Below are 25950 nucleotides of genomic sequence, written 5' to 3'. Positions count from 1 at the left end.
AGGGACATGGCCTTTTAAAGCGCTTATTCTGCCCCCTCCCCTCAATGTAGAACTAAATACAATAAGCTGCTCAGAGAGTAATAAATCTATAACAGGAGGAGCGACTGAAAGAATCTTCACATTCGATTTCACTTTCGTTTTCCCCTCCTGGAGACTGGGTCGGGAAAGGCTGGGCTGGCGATTTCAGCGACATTTACAATGAGACGGTGCAAATCCAGCCCCTCTGCCCCGGAGAGGTAAGGACCACAGAGCCGGAGCTGCAGGAATATCCCCCTGTCCCTCTGAGCTCTCTCTCTCACTGTCCCATAGCGCTTACCAGGAAAAGCCAAATACCGCGGACGTTGTCAGACTCGAGTTATTTCGAGCGTTTCCTGCTTTTTATTTATCACGTGGGGGGGGGGGGGTGAAGGGATTCGCAAAAAAAGAGAGAAAAATACCTGGATCAAAGTTGGGTCAAGCTTTTGGAGCCAGTGAACTCTCAGCAGGCGAGGACAATCTACTTTTCAGGTGACTGGAGGTGGTGTGGTGGAGGGGAAGGAGGGGGGCTTGGCAGAAGCCCAGGGTTTCATTAACCCCAGGATTGAGGTGGCTTGAAGCTGCTGTGACCATGGATAGTTTAGGGGGGGGGGGGGGGGGGGGGGATTGCATTGATGAAGGAGAATCAAGGGGGGGACGAGGAGGGAAACAGATTTTTTTTCACAATGATCTGGAATGCAATGCCTGACAAACTGGAGGAAGCAGATTAAGTAGTAACTTTCGTAACAAAATTTATAGTGAGATTGGATAAGAAATGCAGGACTATGGAGAAGGAGACGGGGAGTGTGAATAATTCTGTGGAGTTATACACCAATAGGGCACAGGAGGAGGCCATTCGGCCCATCGAGTGGGTGCTGCCTCTCCAGACAGTGATCCAATCAGTCCCTGTTGCCTTGCCTTTTCCCTTGAGCACCTGTGTCGTTTTTCCTCTTGAAATCATTGATTGTCTCTGCATCCAGCTCCCTCGTAGACAGATCATTAAGCTTCGTAAATATATTTCTCCCACACATCCCCCCTGTATTCTTTAAATCTGAGTCTTTGTCACTTAGCTAAAATCCCTCATCATAGAAGCCCTGCAGTGCAGAAAGAGGCCACTCAGCCTATCAAGTCTGCACCAACTCTCCTACGGATCATTTTACCCAGGCCCTATCCCTGTAACTCCACGCATTTACCCTGCTAATCCCCCCTAATCCACACATCTTTGGACACGAAGGGGCAATTTAGCGTGGCCAATCCACTAACCTGCACATCTTTGGACTGTGGGAGGAAACCGGAGCACCTGAAGGAAACCCACGCAGACACGGGGAGAATGTGCAAACTCCGCACAGTCATCCCTGGAATCCTTCTGGGAAATCTCCTCTCGCTTGCTCTTAAGGAATTTTGTATCCTTCCTAAGTGTGGGAATCTAGAACTACACACATTGGAAGCGATTCTCCCAAAAGTGCTGAATTGGCGGGAAAACTGTTCTAAATCCCGACTGTTCTGTCAGTTCAGCTTCTCACCTGAATCTCCGTACTCTGTGCACTGAAGGGGTCCCAGTCGTGAATATCATTAAAAACCCAGGGGGGTGGGGCCTATTTGCACCAGAGTTTGACTGTTCTGGAACTCTGCGCATGCACAGTGGCCCCAAACTGTCAAACCCCTGTTTGCTGGCCAGCCTGATCGCTGGCCAGCTTGGGACCCCCGTAGTGCTGCCCCTCCAGCCCTCCCCCTCCTCCTCCACTGCCCGATCGTGGCCCCCAAAGCAATTCCCAGGCCAGCCCTGATCCCCCCGTCCCAGAGGGCCCCGTGCCAAGGCCCCACCCCCCAGCAGTGGCGATCCCCCCACCCCCCTCACCCTGGCAGACCAACCCCACCACAGCCCGCCCCAATCGCTGCCCTCTCTCCATCCCAGACCGATCCCAATGCAGAGAGGTGGCGGGACCCCCCCCACCACCAATTGCCCCTAGGCTCTACCCACAATAGGCCCCACCCCTTAGCACTGCCCGATGTCCGATGGATGCCCCCTGTGCATGGGCACTTTGCCCTTGGGCAGTGCCAGGGGGCACAGGCTGGCACAGCCAGGGTGCCCATGCCCAGCGGTCACCACTCCTGTGCTGCCTGACCCCTCTGGGGGGCCCGATTGTCCCCTCCTTCATTTCGGCGGGGTCTCCCGCTAGCTCCCCAAACGTGGGGAGCTAGTTTGAACCCTGCCGGAATGAAGTATTCCTGGCGGGATGGGAGCCTGAAAGACATAGACATAGAACATAGAACAGTACAGCACAGAACAGGCCCTTCGGCCCACGATGTTGTGCCGAGCTTTATCTGAAACCAAGATCAAGCTATCCCACTCCCTATCATCCTGGTGTGCTCCATGTGCCTATCCAATAACCGCTTAAATGTTCCTAAAGTGTCTGACTCCACTATCACTGCAGGCAGTCCATTCCACACCCCAACCACTCTCTGCGTAAAGAACCTACCTCTGATATCCTTCCTATATCTCCCACCATGAACCCTATAGTTATGCCCCCTTGTAATAGCTCCATCCTCCCGAGGAAATAGTCTTTGAACGTTCACTCTATCTATCCCCTTCATCATTTTATAAACCTCTACTAAGTCTCCCCTCAGCCTCCTCCGCTCCAGAGAGAACAGCCCTAGCTCCCTCAACCTTTCCTCATAAGACCTACCCTCCAAACCAGGCAGCATCCTGGTAAATCTCCTCTGCACTCTTTCCAGCGCTTCCACATCCTTCTTATAGTGAGGTGACCAGAACTGCACACAATATTCCAAATGTGGTCTCACCAAGGTCCTGTACAGTTGCAGCATAACCCCACGGCTCTTAAACTCCAACCCCCTGTTAATAAAAGCTAACACACTATAGGCCTTCTTCACAGCTCTATCCACTTGAGTGGCAACCTTTAGAGATCTGTGGATATGAACCCCAAGATCTCTCTGTTCCTCCACAGTCTTCAGAACCCTACCTTTGACCCTGTAATCCACATTTAAATTAGTCCTACCAAAATGAATCACCTCACATTTATCAGGGTTAAACTCCATTTGCCATTTTTCAGCCCAGCTTTGCATCCTATCTATGTTTCTTTGCAGCCTACAACAGCCCTCCACCTCATCCACTACTCCACCAATCTTGGTGTCATCAGCAAATTTACTGATCCACCCTTCAGCCCCCTCCTCTAAGTCATTAATAAAAATCACAAAGAGCAGAGGACCAAGCACCGATCCCTGCGGCACTCCGCTAGCAACCTGCCTCCAGTCCGAAAATTTTCCATCCACCACCACCCTCTGTCTTCGATCAGATAGCCAGTTACCTATCCAATCGGCCAACTTTCCCTCTATCCCACAGCTCCTTACTTTCATCATAAGCCGACCATGGGGGACCTTATCAAACGCCTTACTAAAATCCATGTATATGACATCAACCGCCCTACCTTCATCAACACACCTAGTTACCTCCTCAAAAAATTCTATCAAATTTGTGAGGCACGACTTGCCCTTCACGAATCCGTGCTGACTATCCCGGATTAACCCGCATCTTTCTCAATGGTCGTAAATCCCATCTCTAAGGACCTTTTCCATCAATTTACCAACCACCGAAGTAAGACTAACCGGTCTATAATTACCAGGGTCATTTCTATTCCCTTTCTTAAACAGAGGAACAACATTCGCCATTCTCCAGTCCTCTGGCACCATCCCCGTGGACAGCGAGGACCCAAAGATCAAAGCCAAAGGCTCTGCAATCTCATCCCTTGCCTCCCAAAGTATCCTAGGATACATTTCATCAGGCCCAGGGGACTTATCGACCTTCAGTTTATTCAAAACTGCCAGGCCCCAATAATTAACAGGTATACATATTTTAAATAGATTAAAAACAGATTTAAATTACTTACCTGCCTTCCTGCCGGTTTCCAGCATGGTCAGGCCGGTGACTGTTCGCTGGCTCTGGGAGACATGCATGCATTCCCGGCACATGCCCAAATCCCCGTTCAAGGCCGCAGACACGGATCTCCCGGCTGGACCCGCCAGAAAAGTGGCGGGCCGCAATGGGAGAATCGCGGCCATTATTTCAATTGTGACCTAAACTAGAGCAGAATTTTCCTCTTTTCATACCTAAGTCTATATATGAGGTTCAAGATCCTGTATGTATTGCGAACTGCTCTCGCAATATGTCCTGCCACCTCCAAACATATACATGAACCCTTCAGGTTCCCCTGACCCTAAACACAGTTTTGAACTGGGCCATTATTGCTTCTGCTAATCATTCTGCCAAAATGCATCACCTCACACTTCTTAGTATTCAGTCCAATCTGCCACTCACCTGCCCATTCTACTCCCCTAGCCCCTACCTAAGTCCTTTGCAGCTAATTGATATCATCATTGATTGCCACGCCTCCAAGTTTGGAGGTAGCGTCAACTAATTTTGAAGCTCTACTCTATAATCCAAATCAAAGTAGTTAATTAATATATATAAAAAGCAATCCTAGCACTGATCCTTGTGGGAAGCATCACTGTCTACCAACTCCAGCCTGAAAAACAATCATTTACCACCACTCATTGTTTTCTGTCCTTCATCCAGTTTTTCTTTTATCCAAGTTGACACTGACTATTCCATGAACCTAAATTTTGTTAACAAGTCTTTCATTTAGTACTTTGTCGAATGCTTTCTTAAAATCCATGTAGACAACATCCATTTGATTCACCAACCTTAGAATCATGGAAAAATAGAACCCCTACAGTGCAGAAGGAGGCCATTTAGTCCATCGAGTCTGCACTGACTCTGGGACAGAGCATCCCACCCAGGCCCTATCCGCTCTAATCCCCCTAGCCTACACATCTTGGGACACAATGAAGCAATTTAGCATGGCAAATCCACCTAACCTGCACATCTTTGGACTGTGGGAGGAAACCGGAGCACCTGGAGGAAACCCACGCAGACACGGGGAGAAAGTGCAAACTCCATACAGCCAGTGACCCAAAGCTGGAATTGAACCCAGTCCCTGGTGCTGTGAGGCAGCAATGCTAACTGCTTTGCCACTGTTCCGCCCTTTTCTGTTACCTCATCAAAAATTCAATTAAATTAGTGAAACATGATATGTTTTTTTCCAAATCCTTGTTAGCTCTCCTTAATTAACTATAAGACCATAAGATGCAGGAGCACAATTAGGCCATTTGGCCCATTGAGTCTGTCCCACCATCCAATGAAATCATGACTGATCTGATATGATCATCCTGAACTTCACCTCCTGCCTTATTGCCGTAACCTTTGATTTTCTTATTGATTAAAAATCTGTCTACCTCAGCTTTGAACATACTCAGTGACCCAGCCCCTACAGCCCTCTACTGTAAAGAATTCCGCAGATCTACTCCACTCTGAGAGAGGAAATTCCTCCTCACCTCTGTCTTACTTAGGCATGATGTGGAGATGCTGGCGTTGGACTGGGGTAAACACAGGAAGATGTCTAACGGACTTTAACCTGGTGTTGTAAGACTTCTTCCTGTGTTTACTTTGGCATCCCTTTACTCTGAGATTATGACCTCTGGTCTTAGACTCTCCCACAAGGGGAAACAATCTCTCAGCACCTACCCTGTCAAGCCCCCTGAGAATCTTATATGTCTCAATAAGGTCGCCTCTCATTCTTCTAAACTTCAATAGGGACAGGCTCAACCTAATTAACCCCTCCACATAAGAAAGTCCTTCCATACTTGGGATAGCCTAGTGAACCTTCTCTGGTCTGCCTCCAACGCCGGTATATCTTTCTCATCCTTTCCAGGTACAGTGCAGCCCCGTTTTAACGTGATGGTTGGGGTCCATAAAATGTTATCGCGAATGTTATCGGGGTCGCGCTAAATCGGGATCGTGCTAAATCACTAAACCGGAAATAGCAAAAAAAAAGGGTCCATCGCGTCATATCCGATTTCGCGCTAAATCGGGGCGTGTAAAATCGGGGTTCCACTGTACTTGTTGGTTTAATTCCCTGATTATTGTTTCTAAAACCTTACCCACCACAGTTGTTAAGCTGATCTGTCTACTACGACTGTCCTTACACCCTTTCTTGATTATAGGGAGACCTCCCCTATAACTGGAGAAAATTGGAACATTATGGCTAACCTTTCTACTACCTCCATTTCCAATTCCTTTAGCAACCTCCTTGCAAGTTATCAAGACCAGGTGACTTATCTACTCCAAGCAGCCTTTCCAGTGCACCTTGCTGATAGGTTTTCAGTCCGTACATTATCTGGACCATCTCTGCTTCTACTGGTATTTTGTCAACATCATTTTCCATCTTAATAGCCAATTGGAAATACTGGGGTGAGCCAGTACAGACAGGCACAATAGACCAAATGGCTGATCGATTTTATGGCTTTGATTTGCTCATAGCACGGAATAATCTTGAGATATCCTGAATCCAGATATTGACTCCTGGGCGGCACGGTAGCACAGTGGTTAGCACTGCTGCTTCACAGCTCCAGGTACCTAGGTTCGATTCCCGGCTTGGGTCACTGCCTGTGTGGAGTTTGCACATTCTCCTCGTGTCTGCATGGGTTTCTTCCGGGTGCTCCGGTTTCCTCCCACAGTCCAAAGATGTGCGGGTTAGGTTGATTGGACATGCTCAAAATTGCCCTTAGTGTCCTGAGATGCATAGGTTAGAGGGATTAGTGGGTAAATATGTAGGGATACGGGGGTAGGGCCTGTGTGGGATTGTGGTCGGTGCAGACTCGATGGGCCGAATGGCCTCTTTCTGTACTGTAGGGTTTCTATGAATTCTATGAATTTCCATTTCGGGACACCATCTCTCACTGATTACTCCTGTCACTTTGTAACTAAGAGCTCATGCCACAAGGCGTCACTGCATCATTCTTTCCCTCAAAAGTTATTCAGTTTAAAGTTGTGCTTTCTGAAAATATTTTATACCATCTTTTATCAATAACTAAAATTTTAAGTCCATAAATTATTCAACTTGTCTTCAAACCTTCACTAAATTTTTTACTTGATGGCCTCAGTCCCTTCCCAGCTGCAGCTGAAGACAGGCCTGCAGTCTGAGCATGTGAAGTATTGACAATTTACCCAAGATTCACCAGTATCATTTATGATACCAATTTGATAAACTGCTTCTCTCTCAATCTGGGACCGATTGAGCCTGAGAGTATAGCAGATTTAATGCCACTGCACAGTAAAATATTGAACCCCTCACAGGCCTGTTGACTCAGTAATTTGTATTGACGGTGTAGCTGACAGTGGAGGGCGATGTATCTTTCATCAGAGGCAGTTCTGCAGTTTTTGTTGTCTCATTTCTAGATGGTTTAACAATGCCGAGAGGCTGTCAAGAGGAGGAGCTGTCTGACTGTGATGAACAGACAGAGAAGTCTGCTCCCCTCTTTCTGTCACTCGCAGACAAACGCATCCTTTCTGCTGTTTGGGGGATAAAGTTAATAAACTGGAATACAGGTTTTTTTTTTCAAATTTGGCTCCTCCGAAAAATTTTGAAAAGCAAGCACGCAGAATTTGGTAGAGATTGAGAGTGAAGCAGTTTATCAGTTGATTGTCATAAAAGATGCTGGTGGATCTTGGGTAAATTGTCAATACTGCAGCATTGGTGGTACAGTAGTTAGCACTGCTGCCTCACAGCTCCAGGGACCCGGGTTTGATTCTCGCCTTGGGTCACTGTCTGTGTGGAGTTTGCTCGTTCTCCCCGTTCCTGCGTGGGTTTCCTCCAGGTGCTCCGGTTTCCTCCCACAGTCCAAAGATATGCGGGTTAGGTGGATTGGCCATGCTAATTAACCCTTGGTATCCTGGGATGTGATAGGTTAGACGGATTAGCAGGGTAGCTAAGCAGGGATAGGGCCTGGGTGGGATTGTGGTCGGTGCAGACTCGATGGGCCGAATGGTCTCCTTCTGCACTGTAGGAATTCTATGATTCTGTGCACATGCTCAGACTGCAGGCCTGTCTTCAGCTGCAGCTGGGAATGGACTGAGGCCATCAAGTAAAACAGTTAGTGAAGGTTTGAAGACAAGTTGAAGAATGTACGGACTTAGAATGTTAGTTATTGCTGAAAGATGGTATAAAATATTTTCAGAAAGCATTTTGAATAACATTTGAGGGAAAGAATGATGCAGTGACGCCCTGTGGCACAAGGTATCACTGCTGTGGCTTAGTTACAAAGTGAAGGAGCAACTTGCTGAGGATTTTTCGACAAAAGCGAAATACAGCAGATGCTGGAGATCTCAGATGTAAAAACAGATGCTGGAAATACTCAGCAGGTCAGGCAGCACCTGTGGAGAGATTCAACAGCGTTTCAAATTAATGACTTCTCATCTCTTTATCGGACTTTATATTTCTAATGTGTGCATGGAAATTAATAATATAAAACGTTGAGAGAAGAGTGACGAGAAATAATGGGCTGAATTTTCCAGCCCTTCCCACTGGCGGGGTCTTCCAGTTGCAGATACGAGATTAGTAATTATATATTCCATATGTATGTATAGTCTGTGTTTTCTTAATATTTGAAGAACTGTGTTTTAAAAATAAACAGAATTCAAATTTTCAAACTTATATGGTGGGCTTTGGGGCGGGATCTTACAGCCTCGCTCAGGAGATTTCCGTTGTTGGACCCTCGCCCGCTCCGATTCCGTGGCAGGCAAAGTGGTAGGGTTCCAGCGTAGTTCTCTGGATTTCAAGTTCATTGGAACACCATTTTTCCAAGTTCTCCTCCAAGTCACATAACGTTCAGACTTGAACATTTATCACCATTCCATAGAACATAGAACAGTACAGCACAGAACAGGCCCTTCGGCCCATGATGTTGTGCCGAGCTTTATCTGAAACCAAGATCAAGCTATCCCACTCCCTATCATCCTGGTGTGCTCCATGTGCCTATCCAATAACTGCTTAAATGTTCCTAAAGTGTCTGACTCCACTGTCACTGCAGGCAGTCCATTCCACACCCCAACCACTCTCTGTGTAAAGAACCTACCTCTGATATCCTTCCTGTATCTCCCACCACGAACCCTATAGTTATCACCATTCCTTTACCTTTATTGAGTCAATATCCGAGAATGCAGTCGTGCTGGGAGAACACTTTCAGCACATTGCTGTGGCTCAAGAGCGCCACCACTGGGGTAACCAGGGAGGTGCAATCATTGCCAGTGACACCTGCATATTGTGAAAGAAAAGAATTGTGCAAGTTAACTACCAAGTCCATTAAATAGGGGGAAGATTCTACAGGTTAATCAAAAAGCTTCCTCTGTTACATCAAAGGGAACAATAAGTGTTTTTTACTTGTGTGGGATCATTCATCGTGTTGTACTTTTTTCCAGAGGTCTGCAATCACCTTCCACAAGAACCATAGAATCATACAGCGCAGAAGAGGCCATTCGGCCCATCGGGTCTGCACCGACACATTAGAAACACCCAAACTCCCACCTAATCTCATCTGCCAGCACTTGGCCCATAGCCCTGAATCTTATGATGTGCCAAGTGCTCACCCAGATACTTTTTAAAGGATGTGAGGCAACCCACCTCTACCACCCACCTAGGCAGCACATTCCAGACTGTCACCACCCTCTGGATAAAACAGTTTTTCCTCACAACTCCCCACACCCGCCCCCCCCCATACCTCTGGCCCCTCACCTTGAACCTATGTCCCCTCATGACTGACCCTTCAACTAAGAGGAACAGCTGCTCCTTATCCAATCTGCCTATGTCTCTCATAATCTTGTAGAATCATATCCTTTTCAGGCATAGCTGCTGTAAATGGTTCAAGATGCTGACTCTTGACTGATAGATCTTGTGCTGACGATATCACCTTTGTTGATGTGGTGCCCTGCAGCCATCATCTCCATTCTATCCACCTGTATATGCCCGTGTGGAATGCTGTAGTTGCTGCTGCTGTTACTGTGGTCGCTCATCTGGAGGAGGCTGCACCTCTTCATCAGTAATCCACCCGGCTTCAGAATGCATGGATTCTCTGACCCTCTGGGGAAATGCACAGTCCAAAAAGTGAATTGTCCTCTAGAGGTCTTGGTCATTTCTTCAAATCTTCCAAAGAAGCGCCAGATGGGACTTAAAACGTTAACTTTGTTTTACTCTCTCCACAGCTGCTGCCAGACATTTTGAGTTTTTCCATCACTGAAATGTAATTATCTCTATGCTGGGGGGAGCTGCCTGTGTACAAATTGATTGCTGCTTTCCCTATTTGACAATAGTGACTACATTTCAAAAGTTCTTCTTTGAATTCAATGCAAGTATTTTACTTTATTCACAGCCTTTCATTCTGTCACCAGGAAGAGGTTTTTCAGCCCAACAAACACACTTCTTTCACAGACTATGTCAGATCTATCCTGTTGCAGGAGTTTTATAGCTATTTACCTCCTTCAACTGACCAGGTGAACTCAGAGTTTCAGTACAAGATCTTTTATTCAAGCTAAAGGAAGGAAGTCTGCTGGCCACTCAGGGCTCACAGACTCCCTGAACAAAGGAATGCAATGACAATTATACTCTGGCTCAACTACAAGCAATTAATATCTGCCAATCAAAGGTGTACTTTTGTTCAAAAATTAGCTATAGCCATTCACAACTCATAGTCAGGATTATGTTATGGTTCAGGTCAGAAACTCCAAAGTGTTTTATGAAACCCGCCTGAACCACAAGTTTGCATCTTGAATTTGGCTGGGATAAGCATGAGATGTTTCACTTCAAGTATAATTCAAGTGACCCAATAGGGAGCTTTTCACAAACAAAGATCATTTAAGAATATAGTTAACATGTATAGTAAGAAAATTAGCAACAACTTTTATCAATTACAACCAAGAAACAAAACAATCACTATAATGTATAACTCTTAATGAATATCTCTAATGTGTTACAATTAAAACCAAAATCCAATAACCAAAGCCCTTTAAACAGATTTACCGCTGCACAGGCTAAAGCTCACATGATGCTGGAATCGAGTTCCCTGCATTGAATGCTGATTTCAAATGATCTTGAAAACTCAGAGCAGCTTGTAGTCATCAGCTCCCCAAAACACAGATTCTTTACTGCAGGATGGCAATCAAGATGTGCTTTCAGCTAACTGGTAAAACTTGCAAAATAAAAGCAGAGAGAAACTTCTTTCAACTATGCTTCCAACAATGCAGCTAAAACAAAACTAAAAACAACCCTTCTCACCTGAGCTACACACATTTTTTTGCTCCTCCCAACAATGACATCACCTAAGGCTGTGAACTGAGAAACTCTGACTGTGAGAGTTGCAGGGATCATGATTTCAAAAAATATCTTAAAGAGACACTAACATCACAATTATGTGATGCATAATATGAGTATGGTTAACCAAATACAATTTTTGCACATTTACCTAATTATAATATCATCATGCACATATTTTTGTCTGCTTATCTACTAACTTCCAGACGTAGGTATGATAGGAATATGTTTGAGCAGTGATGTATCAACTCCCTTGCCCGTTGTCCCCTGTTTTAATGGTCACACATGCACTGTATTCAATTGAATTATTGTGTGCGAATTGTGTGAATCTTTGACTGTTATCTGTTGACAGTCTGGGCTAAGGCAACTCATTTCTTATCAATGATTCCCTGTCTTTGAGAATTTAGCAGTGCGTAGCTCGTGTGATTTTTAAACTGGCATGATTTTTAATCCTTGCATGCCCCCAACCTCCTGAAGGAAACGTCAAGAAAGTTGCTTTTGCCCCAGTTCCACAATGTCCAGCTTTGCTGGATCCTGCACCAAAACAGAAAATGCTGGAAAATCTCAGCAGGTCTGACAGCACCTGTGGAGAGAGAATAGAGCCAACGTTTCAAGTCTGGATAATCCCTCAGAGAGTCCACAGATGTTGTCAGACCTGCTGAGATCTTCCAGCATTTCCTATTTTTGTTTTTGATTCCAGCATCTGCAGTGTTTTGCTTTTATCTTTGGATCCTGCACCATTTATTTTCCCAGTTGCACAGGAACCATTATTTAAAAAGAACAAAGAACACAGGAACAGGCCCTTCGGCCCTCCAAGCCTGCATCGATCACGTTGTCCTATCTAGACCGATCACCTGCATCCCTCTATTCCCTGTTTGTTCATATGTTTATCCAGATAAGTCTTAAATGTCGCTAACATGTCAGCCTCAACCACCTCACTTGGCAGTGCATTCCAGGCCCCCACCACTGTGTAAAAATCTTCCCCCACACATCTCCATTGAACCTTTCCCCCCTTACCCCCCTTACTGAACTTGTGACCCCTTGTAATTGTCATTTCTGCCCTGGGAAAAAGCTTTCAACTTCACCCTATCTATACCCCACAAGCATCCCACTGTATCCATCCGTGCTTCCTGTTATAACTTTCAATTCATCTACTCAGCTACCCAGCTCCGGGTTCTTAGAAGTTCCATTTGTGTAACAGTGCCTCGAATCATATAACACAGAGGTAGGCCATTCAGCCAATCTTGCCTGTGCTGGCCGTTTGCAAGAGTTAGCCAATTCATCTCACTCCCTGCTCTTTCCCCGGAGCCTTGCAGATATTTCCTATTCAAATATATATCATATTTTCTTTTGAAAGTTAGTATTGAATTATGCTTCCACCACCCTGTCAGGCATTGCATTTCAAAGATCGTAACAATTTGTTTCATTAAATAAATTCTGCATCTTCTCTTACGGGCTGCATCAAGGCATTGTTCAGACAATGTACAAAAAGTTAAAATAAAATTCAATTCAACTAATGGTTTGTTCTCCATAGACTCCAGGAACCAGAAATGACGTTACAAAATCCAAAGAAAATTCAGGTCCTGAATATCCCCGACACCATCCCTGTGCCGCAGATGTTGGATAAACTGACCATTTATTTCCAGAAGGCAAAAAACGGAGGAGGTGAAGTGCTGTATGTGGAATATCCAACGAGTGTTAACAACTGTGCCTACATCATCTTTCAGAAGGAGGAAGGTACTGGAGCTGATTTGGGAAAGGGGAAGTTGTGTTTGGAGGGTGGGTATGTGGCTGGGAAGGTGGGTTATGGTTGGTATTTATTAGTGTCACAATTAGGCTTCCATTAACACTGCAATGAAGTTACTGTGAAAATCCCCTAGTCGCCACACTCCAGCGCCTGTTCGGGTACACTGAGGGAGAATTTAGCATGGCCAATGCACCTAACCAGCACGTCTTTCAGACTGTGGGAGGAAACCCATGCACGGGGAGAATGTGCAGACTCCCCAAAGACAGTGACCCAAGTTGGGAATCGAACCCGGGTCCTTGGAGCTGTGAGGCAGCAGTGCTAACCGCTGTGCCCACCGTGCCGCTCATGTGCCACCATGCCGCTCACTGAGAAGTGGAGGTTGGGATCGGTGGGGTAGGGGGTGTTGCCTGGGACCTGAGAGGTGCAGAGGCCTGGATTAGGGTCGAGGAGGGTGCAGAGGTCCAGATCTGGGGAAGCATAGTGCTGTCAATTGGCACCATACATATTCTGATCAGAGGGTAGCATGGATTCATGAGGGAAAAGTCGTGCTTGACGAACATGTTGGATTTTTATGAAGATGTGACTAGGGCGGTTGATGGAGGAGAACCGGTGGATGCGGTGTTTTTGGATTTCCAAAAGGCGTTTGATAAGGTGCCCCATAAAAGGCTGCTGAAGATTAGGGCACACGGAGTTGGGGGTAGTGTGTTAAAGTGGATTGGGGACTGGCTATCCGACAGGAAGCAAAGAGTCGGAATAAATGGGTGTTTTTCCGGTTGGAGGAAGGTAACTAGTGGCGTGCCGCAGGGATCGGTACTCGGGCCGCAACTATTTACCATTTATATAGATGATCTGGAGGAGGGGACGGAGTGTAGGGTAACGAAGTTTGCAGACGACACAAAGATAAGTGGAAAAGTGAATCGTGTGGAGGACGGAGAAGATCTGCAGAGAGATTTGGACAGGCTGAGTGAGTGGGCGAGGATATGGCAAATGGAGTATAACGTTGATAAATGCGAGGTTATACACTTTGGAGGAAATAATAACAAATGGGATTACTATCTCAATGGAAACAAATTAAAACATGCTACCGTGCAAAGGGACCTGGGGGTCCTTGTGCATGAGACGCAAAAGCCCAGTCTGCAGGTACAACAGGTGATCAAGAAGGCAAATGGGATGTTGGCCTATATCGCGAGGGGGATAGAATATAAAAGCAGGGATGTCTTGATGCACCTGTACAGGGCATTGGTGAGGCCGCAGCTGGAATACTGTGTGCAGTATTGGTCCCCTTATATGAGGAAGGATATATTGGCATTGGAGGGAGTGCAGAGAAGGTTCACCAGGTTGATACCGGAGATGAGGGGTTTGAATTATGAGGAGAGGCTGAGGAGATTGGGTTTGTACTCGTTGGAGTTTAGAAGGATGAGGGGGGATCTTATGGAGACTTATAAGATAATGCGGGGGCTGGATAGGGTGGAGGCGGAGAGATTCTTTCCACTTAGTAAGGAAGTTAAAACTAGAGGACACAGCCTCAAAATAAAGGGGGGTCGGTTTAAGACAGAGTTGAGGAGGAACTTCTTCTCCCAGAGGGTGGTGAATCTCTGGAATTCTCTGCCCACTGAGGTGGTGGAGGCTACCTCGCTGAATATGTTTAAAGCGCGGATGGATGGATTCCTGATCGGTAAGGGAATTAAGGGTTATGGGGATCAGGCGGGTAAGTGGTACTGATCCACGTCAGATCAGCCATGATCTTATTGAATGGCGGGGCAGGCTCGAGGGGCTAGATGGCCTACTCCTGCTCCTATTTCCTATGTTCTTATGTTCTTATATCCCTGCGCTATTCAGAGGGACCCAAATGTCCTTGCACACACATCTCAGAATTTAAAGATGCACGTATAGCAAATAATGAGGAAGACAAATAGACTTCATTGCAAAGGAATTGGCATATAGGAGCAAAGATGTCTTACTGCAATTAGTGAGACTTCATCTGAATTACTGTGTTCACTTTAGGACTCCTTACCTAAGGAAGGATATATCTGCCTTAGTGGAAGCACAACAAAGTTCACCAGACTGATTCCTAGCCTTAGGAATTATTCTACAAGGATAAATTAAGTAGACAAGACCTAGACTTTAAAAGAATGAGAGGTGTTCTCAGTTCAACATATAAAATTCCTAAGGAGCTTGACAGAGTGGATGCTGGGAAATGTTTCTCCTGGCTGAGGGGCCACAGTAAGAGTTTTAACAACACCAGGTTAAAGTCCAACAGGTTTATTTGGTAGCAAATACCATTAGCTTTCGGAGCGCTGCTCCTTCGTCAGATGGAGTGGAAATCTGAGGGGCCACCAAACAGGGATCATAATCGCAGAACAAGTGGCTGGTCATTTAGTACCGGGATGAGGAAAATTTCTTCACTCTAGAGTTGTAATTCTTTGAACATTTCTCCCCCACAAAGTTGTGGATGTTCAGTTGTTGAGTATATTCAAGGAAGGGATTGATAGATTTTTGGGTATTAAGAAAATTAAGGGATATGAGATCGTGTGAGAAGGTTGAGTTGAGGTTGAAGATGAGCCAAGATCTTATTGAATGGCAGAGCTGGCTTGTGGTTCTGAATAAGAGCAACAGGCAGTAGGCCTGAGCCTGCCGCAGCATTCAATATGATCAAGGCTGATCTTCTGCCTCAATTCCACCTTCTTGCCCACTCTTTTATTCAAAGAGATCAAAACTCTGTCTATCTCAGCCTTGAACATAGTCTCACAGCACCAGGTTAAAGTCCAACAGGTTTATTTGGAATCACGAGCCTTCGGAGCGCTGCTCCTTCGTCAGGTGAGTGAAGGTAGGTTCACAAACACGGCATATATAGGCAAAGACACAATTGCAAGATAATTACAGAATAATTATCTTGCAATTGTGTGTGAGACTGGTGTTGTGAGACTTCTTACTGTGCCCACCCCAGTCCAACGCCGGCATCTCCACATAGAACATTGAACATAGAACATTACAGCGCAGTACAGGCCCTTTGGCCCTCGATGTTGCGCCGACCAGTGGAACGAATCTAAAGCCCCTCTAATCTACACTATTCCAATATCGTCCATATGTTATCCAATAACCATTTGAATGCTCTTAATGTTGACGAGTCCACTACTGCTGCAGGCAGGGCATTCCACGCCCTTACTACTCTCTGAGTAAAGAACCTAACTCTAACATCTGTCCTATATCTCTCACCCCTCAATTTAAAGCTATGTCCCCTCGTGCTAGCCATCACCATCCGAGGAAAAAGGCTCTCACTATCCACCCTATCTAATCCTCTGATCATCTTGTATGCCTCTATTAAGTCACCTCTTAACCTTCTTCTCTCTAACGAAAACAACCTCAAGCCCTTCAGCCTTTCCTCACATCTTAAATATATTTGGAGTATGCACAACTCCCCAAGGTAGAGGGTTCCAAAGATTCACAACCTTTCTTCTCAGTCCGAAATGATTGACCCCTTATCCTGAAGCTTGTTCTAGCTTCCCTAGATTCTAGGGAAACAATCTCTGTGCCATATATTTCAAAGAGATCACCTCCATTCTTCCAAACTCCAGAGAATATAGGCCCAATTTACTCAGCCGCTCTTCATAGGAAAACCGTCTCATCCCAGGAACCAACTGAGTGAATATTTGCTGTACTGCTCCCAATATGGGTATATCCTTCTATAAATATGGAGACTGAAACTTTGCACCATACTCCCAAGTGTGGCCTCACTTTTATAATTGTAGAAATACTTCCTTATTCTTGTGGCTTTGTTTGCTGCACACACAGTGCATGCATAGTTGCCTCGCCTCACTTCATGATGTCATTGCAAGTGACAGATTTCAGAACTATACTCATTCCACATTTAGGGAGCGATTCTCCCAAAAGTGCTGAATTGGCTGGAAAATTGTTCTAAATCCCGACTGTTCTGTCAGTTCAGTTTCTCACCTGAATCTCCGCACTCTGTGCACTGAAAAGGTCCCAGTCGTGAATCTCATTGGTGGGGGGGGGGGGCCTATTTGCACCAGAGTTTGGCAGTTCTGGAACTCTGCGCATGTGCAGTGGCCCAAACTGTCAACCTCCCGTTTGCTGGCTAGCTCATTCGCTGGCCAGCCCGGGACCCCCACAGTGCTGCCCCTCCAGCATGTCCCCCACGGCTCGATTGTGGCCCCCACAACAATTCCCAGGCCAACCCCGACCCTCTCCGCCCCAGAGCACCCCGATGTTGAGGCCCTACCCCCCAGCAGTGGCAATCCCCTCACCCCCTTCATCCCGGCAGACCATCCCGCCGCCCCCCCCACTGATCACCCCCAACCCCCGGAGTCAGACACCCCCGGAGGCAGCCCCCCCACCCCCCACCCCGGCCAGTCCATCCCCCTCCACCCCCCAGCCCGCCCCAATTGCTGCCTTTCCTCCATCCCAGACCGATCCCAATGCAGAGAGGCAGCGGGATCCCCCAACCCCATCAATCGCACCTAGGCCCCGCCCACAGTAGGCCCTGCCCCCTTGGCACTGGCCTGCTGGGCCGTGCCAAGGTGCCCCTGCGCATGGGCACTTTGCCCCTTGGGCACTGCCAGGATGCCCATGCCCAGGGGGCACCACCCCCCTCCGCCCGACCCCCTTGGGGCCCCCGGTTGCCCCCCCCCTTCATTCCGGCGGGGTCTTCTGCTAGTTCCCCGAACATGAGGAGCGAATCTGAACCCTGTCAGAATGAAGTACTCCTGGCGGGGGCGGGAGATTCAATCGGAACCTGAAAGGTTTAAAATACGTGCAGAAAAGATTTAAATGACTTACCTGCCTTCCCGCCGGTTTCCAGCGTGGTCTGACCGGCGACTGTTCGCCAGCTCTGGGCGATGCGCACGCGTTCCCGGTGCGTGCGTCTCCCACCGCGACCTGACAAAAGAAGTGCGGGTTGCAATGGGAGAATCGCGGCCTTAGTTTCTTGTTTTATGCAGAACAAAATACAAGACCCATTTTTTTCCTTTTGTTTTTTATATTTTTCTATGGCATGCATCCATTTCAAACAAGCGAGTATGTACATAGAGGCGAGAGACTTCAAACTGTGCAGTGGAACAAATGTTCATGTTCCAGCATCTGAACCACAGCTACAAAGATTCAAAATGTGTTGGCAAATTGGCTGCTTCCGTTAGGGTCCGTGATCCTCCTCATCCAATGTTTCTTGACCCTCTGTACCTGGGTGATTTAGTATTCACAATTGAGGATTACAATTTGCACCAATTTTTAAAAAAATGAATGAGAATACTAAATATATAGATCATGTTTTACCTAGCCTCAATATTCGAAGTGGAATTTAAATTTGTGTGACTGTTTTCCATTGTTCAGACTCAGCTTTAGGTTTTCAGCACATGTGCAGACAAGTGCGCATGTGCAGACAGGTGTCGGCAGCCATCTTGCTTTGGCAGGAGACATAGTGGCCAGATTCCCGCCCCAGTGACATGTTTTGTAGCAGCAGAGGTGGCCTGCCATTAGCTGGCGATGGAATCTTCCGGGTCCCACTGCTGTCAATGGGGTTCCCGTTGTTTGCGTCCTCTGCATGCCGGGCAACCCACGATGGGAGGGTCACCAACAGGACTGGAAGATCCCACCAGCGGGAGCAGCTGGAAAACCCCTGCCCAGTCTATTGTACTCCAAACCCTTGCAAAAAGGGCCAATGTGCCATTTACCTTCCTAACTGCTTGCTTCCAACTTTCTGTGTCTTGTACAGATAAATCCAAATCCCTCTGAACATTGACATTTAGAGGTTTTAGCCCTTATTGAAAAATAATTCCGTTTTTCTGTTCTTCCTATCAAAGTGAATAGCCTTCAGAGTTCCCCACACTATATTCCATTGGCACCTTGTTGCCCATTTACTTAACCTGTCTCTATCTCTTCGCAGCCTCAATGTCTCCACCTCACAGTTTACATTCCCACCTAGCTTTATATTGTCAGCAACCTTAAATATATTTCTCTCAGTCTGCTCATCTAAGTCATTAATACTAATTGTAAATAGCTGAGGCCCATCACTAATTATTGCAGCACTCCACGAATTACAACTGGGCAATATGAAAAAAACACTTATCCCTGCTTCCTATATATTAAGTGACCTTCCTTTTATTGTAATGTATCAGCCCAACTCTATGAGCCTTTATCTTGCACTTCAACTTTTAGTGTGGTATTTTATCAGTTACCAAATTTTGAAAATCCAAGCACACCACATCTATTGGCTTCCCATCTACCTTATTAATGACATCTTCAAACAAACTCTTAATAAATTTGTCAAACACGATTTCACTTTCATAAAACCATGTTGATTCTGTCTGCTCATACTTTGATTTTCTGAGTACCTTGTTGAGACTTTGTTAATAATAGATTCCAGCATTTTCCCAATTACTGATGTCAAACTAACTGGTCTGTAGTTCCCTCTTTTCTCTCCCCCTCCTCTCTTGAATTGTATATTCCTACTCCTATTTCTCACCTTTCTTTCTTACGTCGAATGTGGAGTCCCTAACCCTAACCCTACATCACTTGGTTATGGGTGGGATTCTTTGGCCTCCCTGCAGCATGTTTCTCTCTGCGGGAGGTGGCGTGCCATTGACCTGTGATGGGATCTTCTGGTCCTGTCAGTGGACTTCCCACTGATTCCACCCCATACCACCAGGAAACCCACAATGAGGGTGCGCCATCGGCAAGACCAGAAAATCCCGCCGGCTTGAACAGCTGGAAAGATCTGGCCACTGTGGTTTGGTAAGCATAATTAAATTCTAACCTTATTATAATTTGCCTTCAGAGATATGCTACAGTCAGCATGCTCAGTTACCTAGTTAGGTCTTAGCCTATCTATGAGACGATGGGACCTACTGTCGGTGTTCCTCAAAATTATTTCTTTCTTACAGATGCAAACAATGTCCTTAAACGAGAACATGTATTGCAATTAGACAACAAGTACAAATTGGAAGTGCGTGAGGTTGAAAAAGGACTCAGCAATGCTGATAGAAAACAGGTATATACTTTTGGGGATAAATCTCATTTCAGCCAAAAACAGGTAACTTCGATTCTCGGCCTTTTGGCTAAGATCAAGTGTCGTATCGACATGCTGTACTTGGTTGAAGTCATTAGGTTACATTTTAGCTTCATTTGAAGCTATTTTTAAAAGCGGCACCTCGGCCTTTTGGCTAAGATGCAAATGAGATCAAGCCTTGGAGGAGGTGCAGTGCCTACTCCAATCAGCTTGGATCATGTAGATCAAGCCCAAGACAGGAGGTGAGAGCCCTGTCTTGTCAGCTTGGATCGGGAATGTCTCAACTTGTTGAGACTCTGAATTGGACTGAATTGGATATATAAACAAAAAAAACCAGATACCAACACATGGTCCATCCTGGTCTTAGGCCTCGGCTAAATTTGATATTGGAACTTGATTGAGTGGAAGTGGCAATCTCAGGGCAACAGACAGGCAGTCCCATGCTGTTCACCAATTGGGAGCTGACTCATTCCATGGAGCACATTTCAACACTGGGAGAACAGTTTATAGACAAATGCAGGGCAAGGGAAAGGGGGAGGGGTGTGTGGGGGAGAACAAAGGAGAGATCTGTGATAGTGTGGAGGTTTGAAGTGATTGCATAACAAAAACGATGGTGGTACAGAGTAAGTGGTAATATGACAGGTAATGAAACAAAAATGAGTCCAGTCGAGGTGTAAATGTACCGACAGTCTGAGAAAATGGGCGATGATCTAAAGTGCTGGACTCAGTATTGGATGTCAAAATGCTCAGTCAGAAGATGAGGTGCTGTTCCTCGAGCTTGTATTGAGTATCAATGGAAGAGGGATAGGCTGCGGACAGCGAGGTCATAGTAGGAGCAGAAATTAAACTGTCAGACCAGCTGGAATGGAGGTCTTCTCTAAGTGATTACCCATCCTGCGCTTGGTCTTCCCAATGTAGAGACCACATTGTGTACAACGTACTGGGTTAGAAGGAGTATATGCAAATTGGCATTTCACCTAGGATGAGGGTTTGGGACACAAGATAGTGCAGTCAATGAAAGACTATGTGGTGCTAATTAGATATTTCTTTTTGATCTTCCAGGTGATACAGTTTGTGAGTACAAAACTGGACACGGGCTGCTTTCCCAAAGGGAAGGCTCATCAATTAATCTTCAGACATGATTTTGAAATTATACGTTCCAGTGGCTGCATTATGGAGATCAAAGGCTCCTTCTCTTCTTTAAAGAAACTTCGGATTGACCTTATGAACTTGATTCAGCATCCGTCTCCACAGGAAATCACCAATCCAGGACTTTTGACTAATGTGAGGAGACACAATAAAGATGAGAGTCCCTCCCAAGCTGGAGCATTTAGAAATTACAGGCAAGGAAAAGCCTTTGGTAGTAACTCAGATTCATCAACAGAGAGTGAGGAGGGTGATTATGGAACTGGCCAGCATGCCTCAAATATCCAGTCCAGATCTTCTGTGACAAGAGTCCATTCTGGTAAAAGCAATAGCTCCCCATTGCATTCGGATTCTTCCCCATCTTCTCTGCCAGTTACCAGTTCCAATAACCTTGAAGCTACATCTCCATACACTCATAAGAGCGCTCGTAGACTTCAGGAAACAGTGAGGCATCGCAGCACTGAAAACGATTATGGTAGCCTCAGTGCATATTCATCTCATCCTTCAACTAGCTCTTCTTCTCCTTCCTTAACCTTTACAGTTGATATATTGATTTTCAAATACCTGATGAACTTTGGCCCAGAAGAGTTTCATCATCATCTTGAACGATGTTCCATACAATATAAACCCGTTCATCCTGGTGATCTGTATGATTTGACTTTATACCCGAAAGGAGCAGCGGCCAATTGCCGTGAAAGGCTATCCCAAGCCAAGACAGCAATCTGTGAACATATTGAGAAAATCCAACCACAACTCAGGATCCATCAGGTTGATCTAAGTATGAAGAAACACCTGAAGCAGGACGTGTTGCACAGGTGCAATTTGGTCGATTGGAATGCAATACGAGTTCTATTGAGAAGAGATGATCAAACTATAACTTTGGTGGGGCCATCGTCTGAGAGTTTTCATCTACTGCAATATATTTTAGGGAAAAGTACTGTCCCCCTTCCAACTGGAAGCAGTGGGCCGTGCCAGCGAGGGAGGAGATTGAACCGCACAGATAAACACTCCAAGCGCAACTCTTCATGCCCTCCAGCTGGTAAGGAAAATCCATCGGATGATTCCAATGCCAACCACCCAGTCGTCAAAAATATCAACCAAACACAGGCCCAAACCGCTGACCAAAGGAAGAGCCTTTCAGGAACGCCCAGAACTGGCTGTGGCAATCGCAAACGAAGGTCCTTCTCTGAAAGCAGGAAGACAAATAAGCAGAAGGTTCCAAATGACTTTGATATTGCAGATTCACAAACCAAAGCAGGCGGGGAGTTTGATTCTCAAAGAATACAGGATGACAAACAGTCAAAACTCCCAGTGATCCGTCCATGCTTGAACCCAAATGCTGGAAAAGCCTCCCATAAAAGTAAGAAGAGAGGACAGTCAGCAATAGATGTCTAACATCCCTCAGGGAAATGGTTGTTTTATTTTCCTCCTCAGTTATGGAGCATCAAATTGGGATACAAATTGAAAATGTTGCAATGTGTTCATTAGTTTTTTCTTGAGGGAAGGGGTGAGTTTTTCTTTATTCCTTACATTGCAACAGTGAATACAAATCAAAAAGACTTTGTTGGCTGTAAAGTCCTTTGAGCCTCCTGAGGTTGTGAAAGTCGATATATAAATGCAAGATCTTTTCATTTTTTCTTTCTTTACATGTCCACTCTCACTGACGCTGCAAAGTGTATCAGAGTCAGTGCTGCAGGGTGCAAAGAAAGATGGTTCATGGCTGTTGAAGGCTCCCAACACCCACTAATTATGATGTTTAATTGCTTAATGGCTACAGCTTTGTTTTCCTCTAATTCTCTATCCAGCTCCTAATTCAGATGCTAATTACCCTGGCTGATGGTTGCTTTTAAGAGCTGATCACATGATTTGATGGTGATATCATTAGGGTGTGTGATTAGGCTGCTGTATTACTTTCAGTTCTGCGCTCTGCAGTGCAGAGAGAGCAGCTCTTCAATAAAACCTGTTGTTGTTAGTTTGAATCGATGTGTGCAAACCACATTCTTTTCTTTCTGTTAAATTCCACAACCCCTAACATAGTTAGGACATTATACATCTAACCCACATTTGCTTTTAACCACCTTGTTCTTCATGTTCCCTTACCTTGCAGTCATGGCTCAAATGAGGTACTGCAGTATGATAATTTAGTTAACTTACTAATAATACAAAGGACATGAATTCAAATCCCACTATGGGTAATTGGGAATTTTAAATTCAGCTTTTTAAAAATCCTGAAATAAAAGGCAGGTTTCAGTAAAAGTGAACATGAGAAGCTGCCAAATTGTTGTAAAAAAAAACATGTGGTTCACGAATGACCTGTTGTAAAGGAAATCTGCTGACCTTACTCAGTCCTGCTGATTAAAGGCGGTATGTAAAACGGATTTGTTACATGTTACATTTGTGACCCTAGCCCCACATCAGTGTAGTGCACTCTTAATCCACTCAATTAAATCAAATGTTGTATTCAGGAAGACCCACCACCACCTTCTTAGGACAACTAGGGATGACTGTTATTGGCCAAGCTAGACAGGGATGCCCATATGCTAAGAATGTAAAACAGTTTGAAATTTAATTTTGTATAATTCTCTACTTATGAAGTTCCCTCTCACTGTCTCTCGAAGCTGTAGAGTTTGCGCCTTTCTGGGCCCACTCTTTATAACTCAAGTAGTCTGACATGAGGGAAAACCTCATAGTCCCTTTCCTGGAAATGATAACTTAGAAAGATATCAAGAGATTGAGTTTAGGAGTCCGGGGATAATGCTGCAGCTATATAAGACCCTCGTCAGACCCCACTTGGAGTACTGTGCTCAGTTCTGGTCGCCTCATTACAGGAAGGATGTGGAAAAGATTGAAAGGGTGCAGAGGAGATTTACAAGGATGTTGCCTGGATTGAGTGGCATGCCTTATGAGGATAGGCTGAGGGAGCTCGGTCTTTTCTCCTTGGAGAGACGTAGGATGATCGGAGACCTAATAGAGGTGTATAAGATGTTGAGAGGCATAGATCGGGTGGACTTTCAGAGGCTTTTTCCCAGGGTGGAAATGTCTGCTACGAGAGGACACAGGTTTAGGGTGCTGGGGGGTAGGTACAGGGGAGATGTTAGGGGTAAGTTTTTCACACAGAGGGTAGTGGGCGAGTGGAATCGGCTGCCGTCAGTGATGGTGGAGGCAAACTCAATAGGGTCTTTTAAGAGACTCCTGGATGAGTACATGGAGCTTAATAGGATGGAGGGTTATAGGTAGGTCTAGAAGGTAGGGATGTGTTCGGCACAACTTGTGGGGCCGAAGGGCCTGTTTGTGCTGTAGTTTTTCTATGTTTCTATATTGGAGGACAGCCAGTGCTGGTATAACTGAGTCCCAGAATGAGTAAGCTTCTTCAGGAGGGGACTCAGGGAATTGGAGGAGAACAATTATGATCATAAGACTATATTACTTTAGGAGTGAGTTAACTGCAAGTTGACATATAACAAATGCTGACATTGCTGCATTCTATCAATGCTTATTATTAATAAATACATAATGTTTGAATAGCCAATCATGTTTGAAGAAAAAGTAGCTCACCCTTCAGACTGTCACAGATCACAGGTAACCCATGTTGTTTGCAGGTGACTGGAAAACACCTGCAATCTCTGACTTGTCATTCTAAAGACAGGATGAGGTCAGATCTCAGGGACCTGCCTCTTGATAAGCAGACATATGTATCTGCTGCAGTGTGTGACCAGCCAGGAATGGATGCATTTGACCAGTGACACCTCAGACAAATACTTGATGCCCAATAGTGTGACTGTTATTTCAGTTATCAGAAAATTTGGTAATTTCCAGGCTTTTGAAAACATGCTAGGCCATGAGATTACAGATTGTGATGGAATACAATTCTGTTGCTAATGGCCTTCGCATGTAATGGCAGTCCTGTTCTGAGCCACTAGATCTGTTCTGAATCTAGTAAGGTGAAAATGCAACCCAACACAATGGCGGGCATCTTAGTGCGGTGGTTACTCCAACCAACGTCCTCATGGACAGACACACTTACAATGGGTAGCTTAGTGTAGGTGAGGTCAAATAACTAAGGAAGAATAGATTTGCCTTAGAGGGGGTACAACAGAAGTTCACTAAATTGATTCCTCGAATGAGAAGGCTCTCTTATGGGAAGAGAGAGAATCATAGAATCCGACAGTGCAGAAGGAAGCCATTCGGCCCATTGAGTCTGCACCGACGACAGTCCCATCCGGCCCTATCCCCATAACCCCATGCATTTACCCTAGCTAGTCTCCCTGACACTAAGGGCAATTTAGCATGGCCAATCCACCTAACCCGCACATCTTTGGATAGTTGGCTATGTGTTTTAGAATAAAATGGCAGAGCAGGCTTGAAGAACCAAATGGCTTAATCCTTCTCCTCAGTCCAATGTTCCTATTTAGAACATGCCTATATTATCTGAAGTTTTGAAGAATGAGAGCTGATCTCATTGAAACATTTAAGACTTTGAGAGGACATGGTAGATACTGAGAGGCTGTTTCTTCACTTTGGACTTAGATGAAGCAACATTTCTTCACTCAAATTATCTTTGGAACTCTGCGGCCCAACAGACAATGATGCTCAGTCATTGAGCAGATACAATGCTGAGATCAATAGATTTTCGGACTCTAAGGGAATCAAGGGGTTTGGTAATCAAGGAGGAAAGTGGAATCAAAGATCAATATCAGCCTTGATCTTATTACATGGCAGAGCTTGAGGGGCAGCATGAGCTACACTTGCTCCTATTTCTTAGGTTCTTTTGTAAGTAGATAATTATATTCCATCAATAAATATGT

General features: G+C 45.5%; 1 protein-coding gene across 4 annotated transcripts; it reads left to right on the top strand.

Moving 5' to 3' along the window:
• The first annotated feature begins 149 nt into the window (after nucleotides 1-149).
• LOC144495637 (uncharacterized) lies at nucleotides 150-25950 on the top strand. 4 transcript variants are annotated; one of them, XM_078215877.1, is made up of 5 exons: nucleotides 150-236; nucleotides 10294-10414; nucleotides 12766-12968; nucleotides 19875-19981; nucleotides 21062-25950. In XM_078215877.1, the coding sequence occupies exons 2-5, from the start codon at nucleotides 10356-10358 to the stop codon at nucleotides 22538-22540; spliced, it is 1848 nt and encodes a 615-aa protein (XP_078072003.1). In that variant the 5' UTR covers nucleotides 150-236; nucleotides 10294-10355; the 3' UTR covers nucleotides 22541-25950. The 4 variants fall into 4 exon arrangements, with proteins under 4 accessions (XP_078072003.1, XP_078072004.1, XP_078072006.1 ...); XM_078215878.1 differs by lacking the exon at nucleotides 10294-10414 and having other exon boundaries at nucleotides 154-236; XM_078215880.1 differs by lacking the exon at nucleotides 10294-10414 and having other exon boundaries at nucleotides 230-507.

This window comes from Mustelus asterias, chromosome 7, assembly GCF_964213995.1.
Source record: "Mustelus asterias chromosome 7, sMusAst1.hap1.1, whole genome shotgun sequence".
NCBI classification, from domain to species: Eukaryota; Metazoa; Chordata; class Chondrichthyes; order Carcharhiniformes; family Triakidae; genus Mustelus; species Mustelus asterias.
The sequence above is the reverse complement of the archived record's forward strand: the minus strand, read 5'-3'. Positions and strand labels throughout refer to the sequence as shown.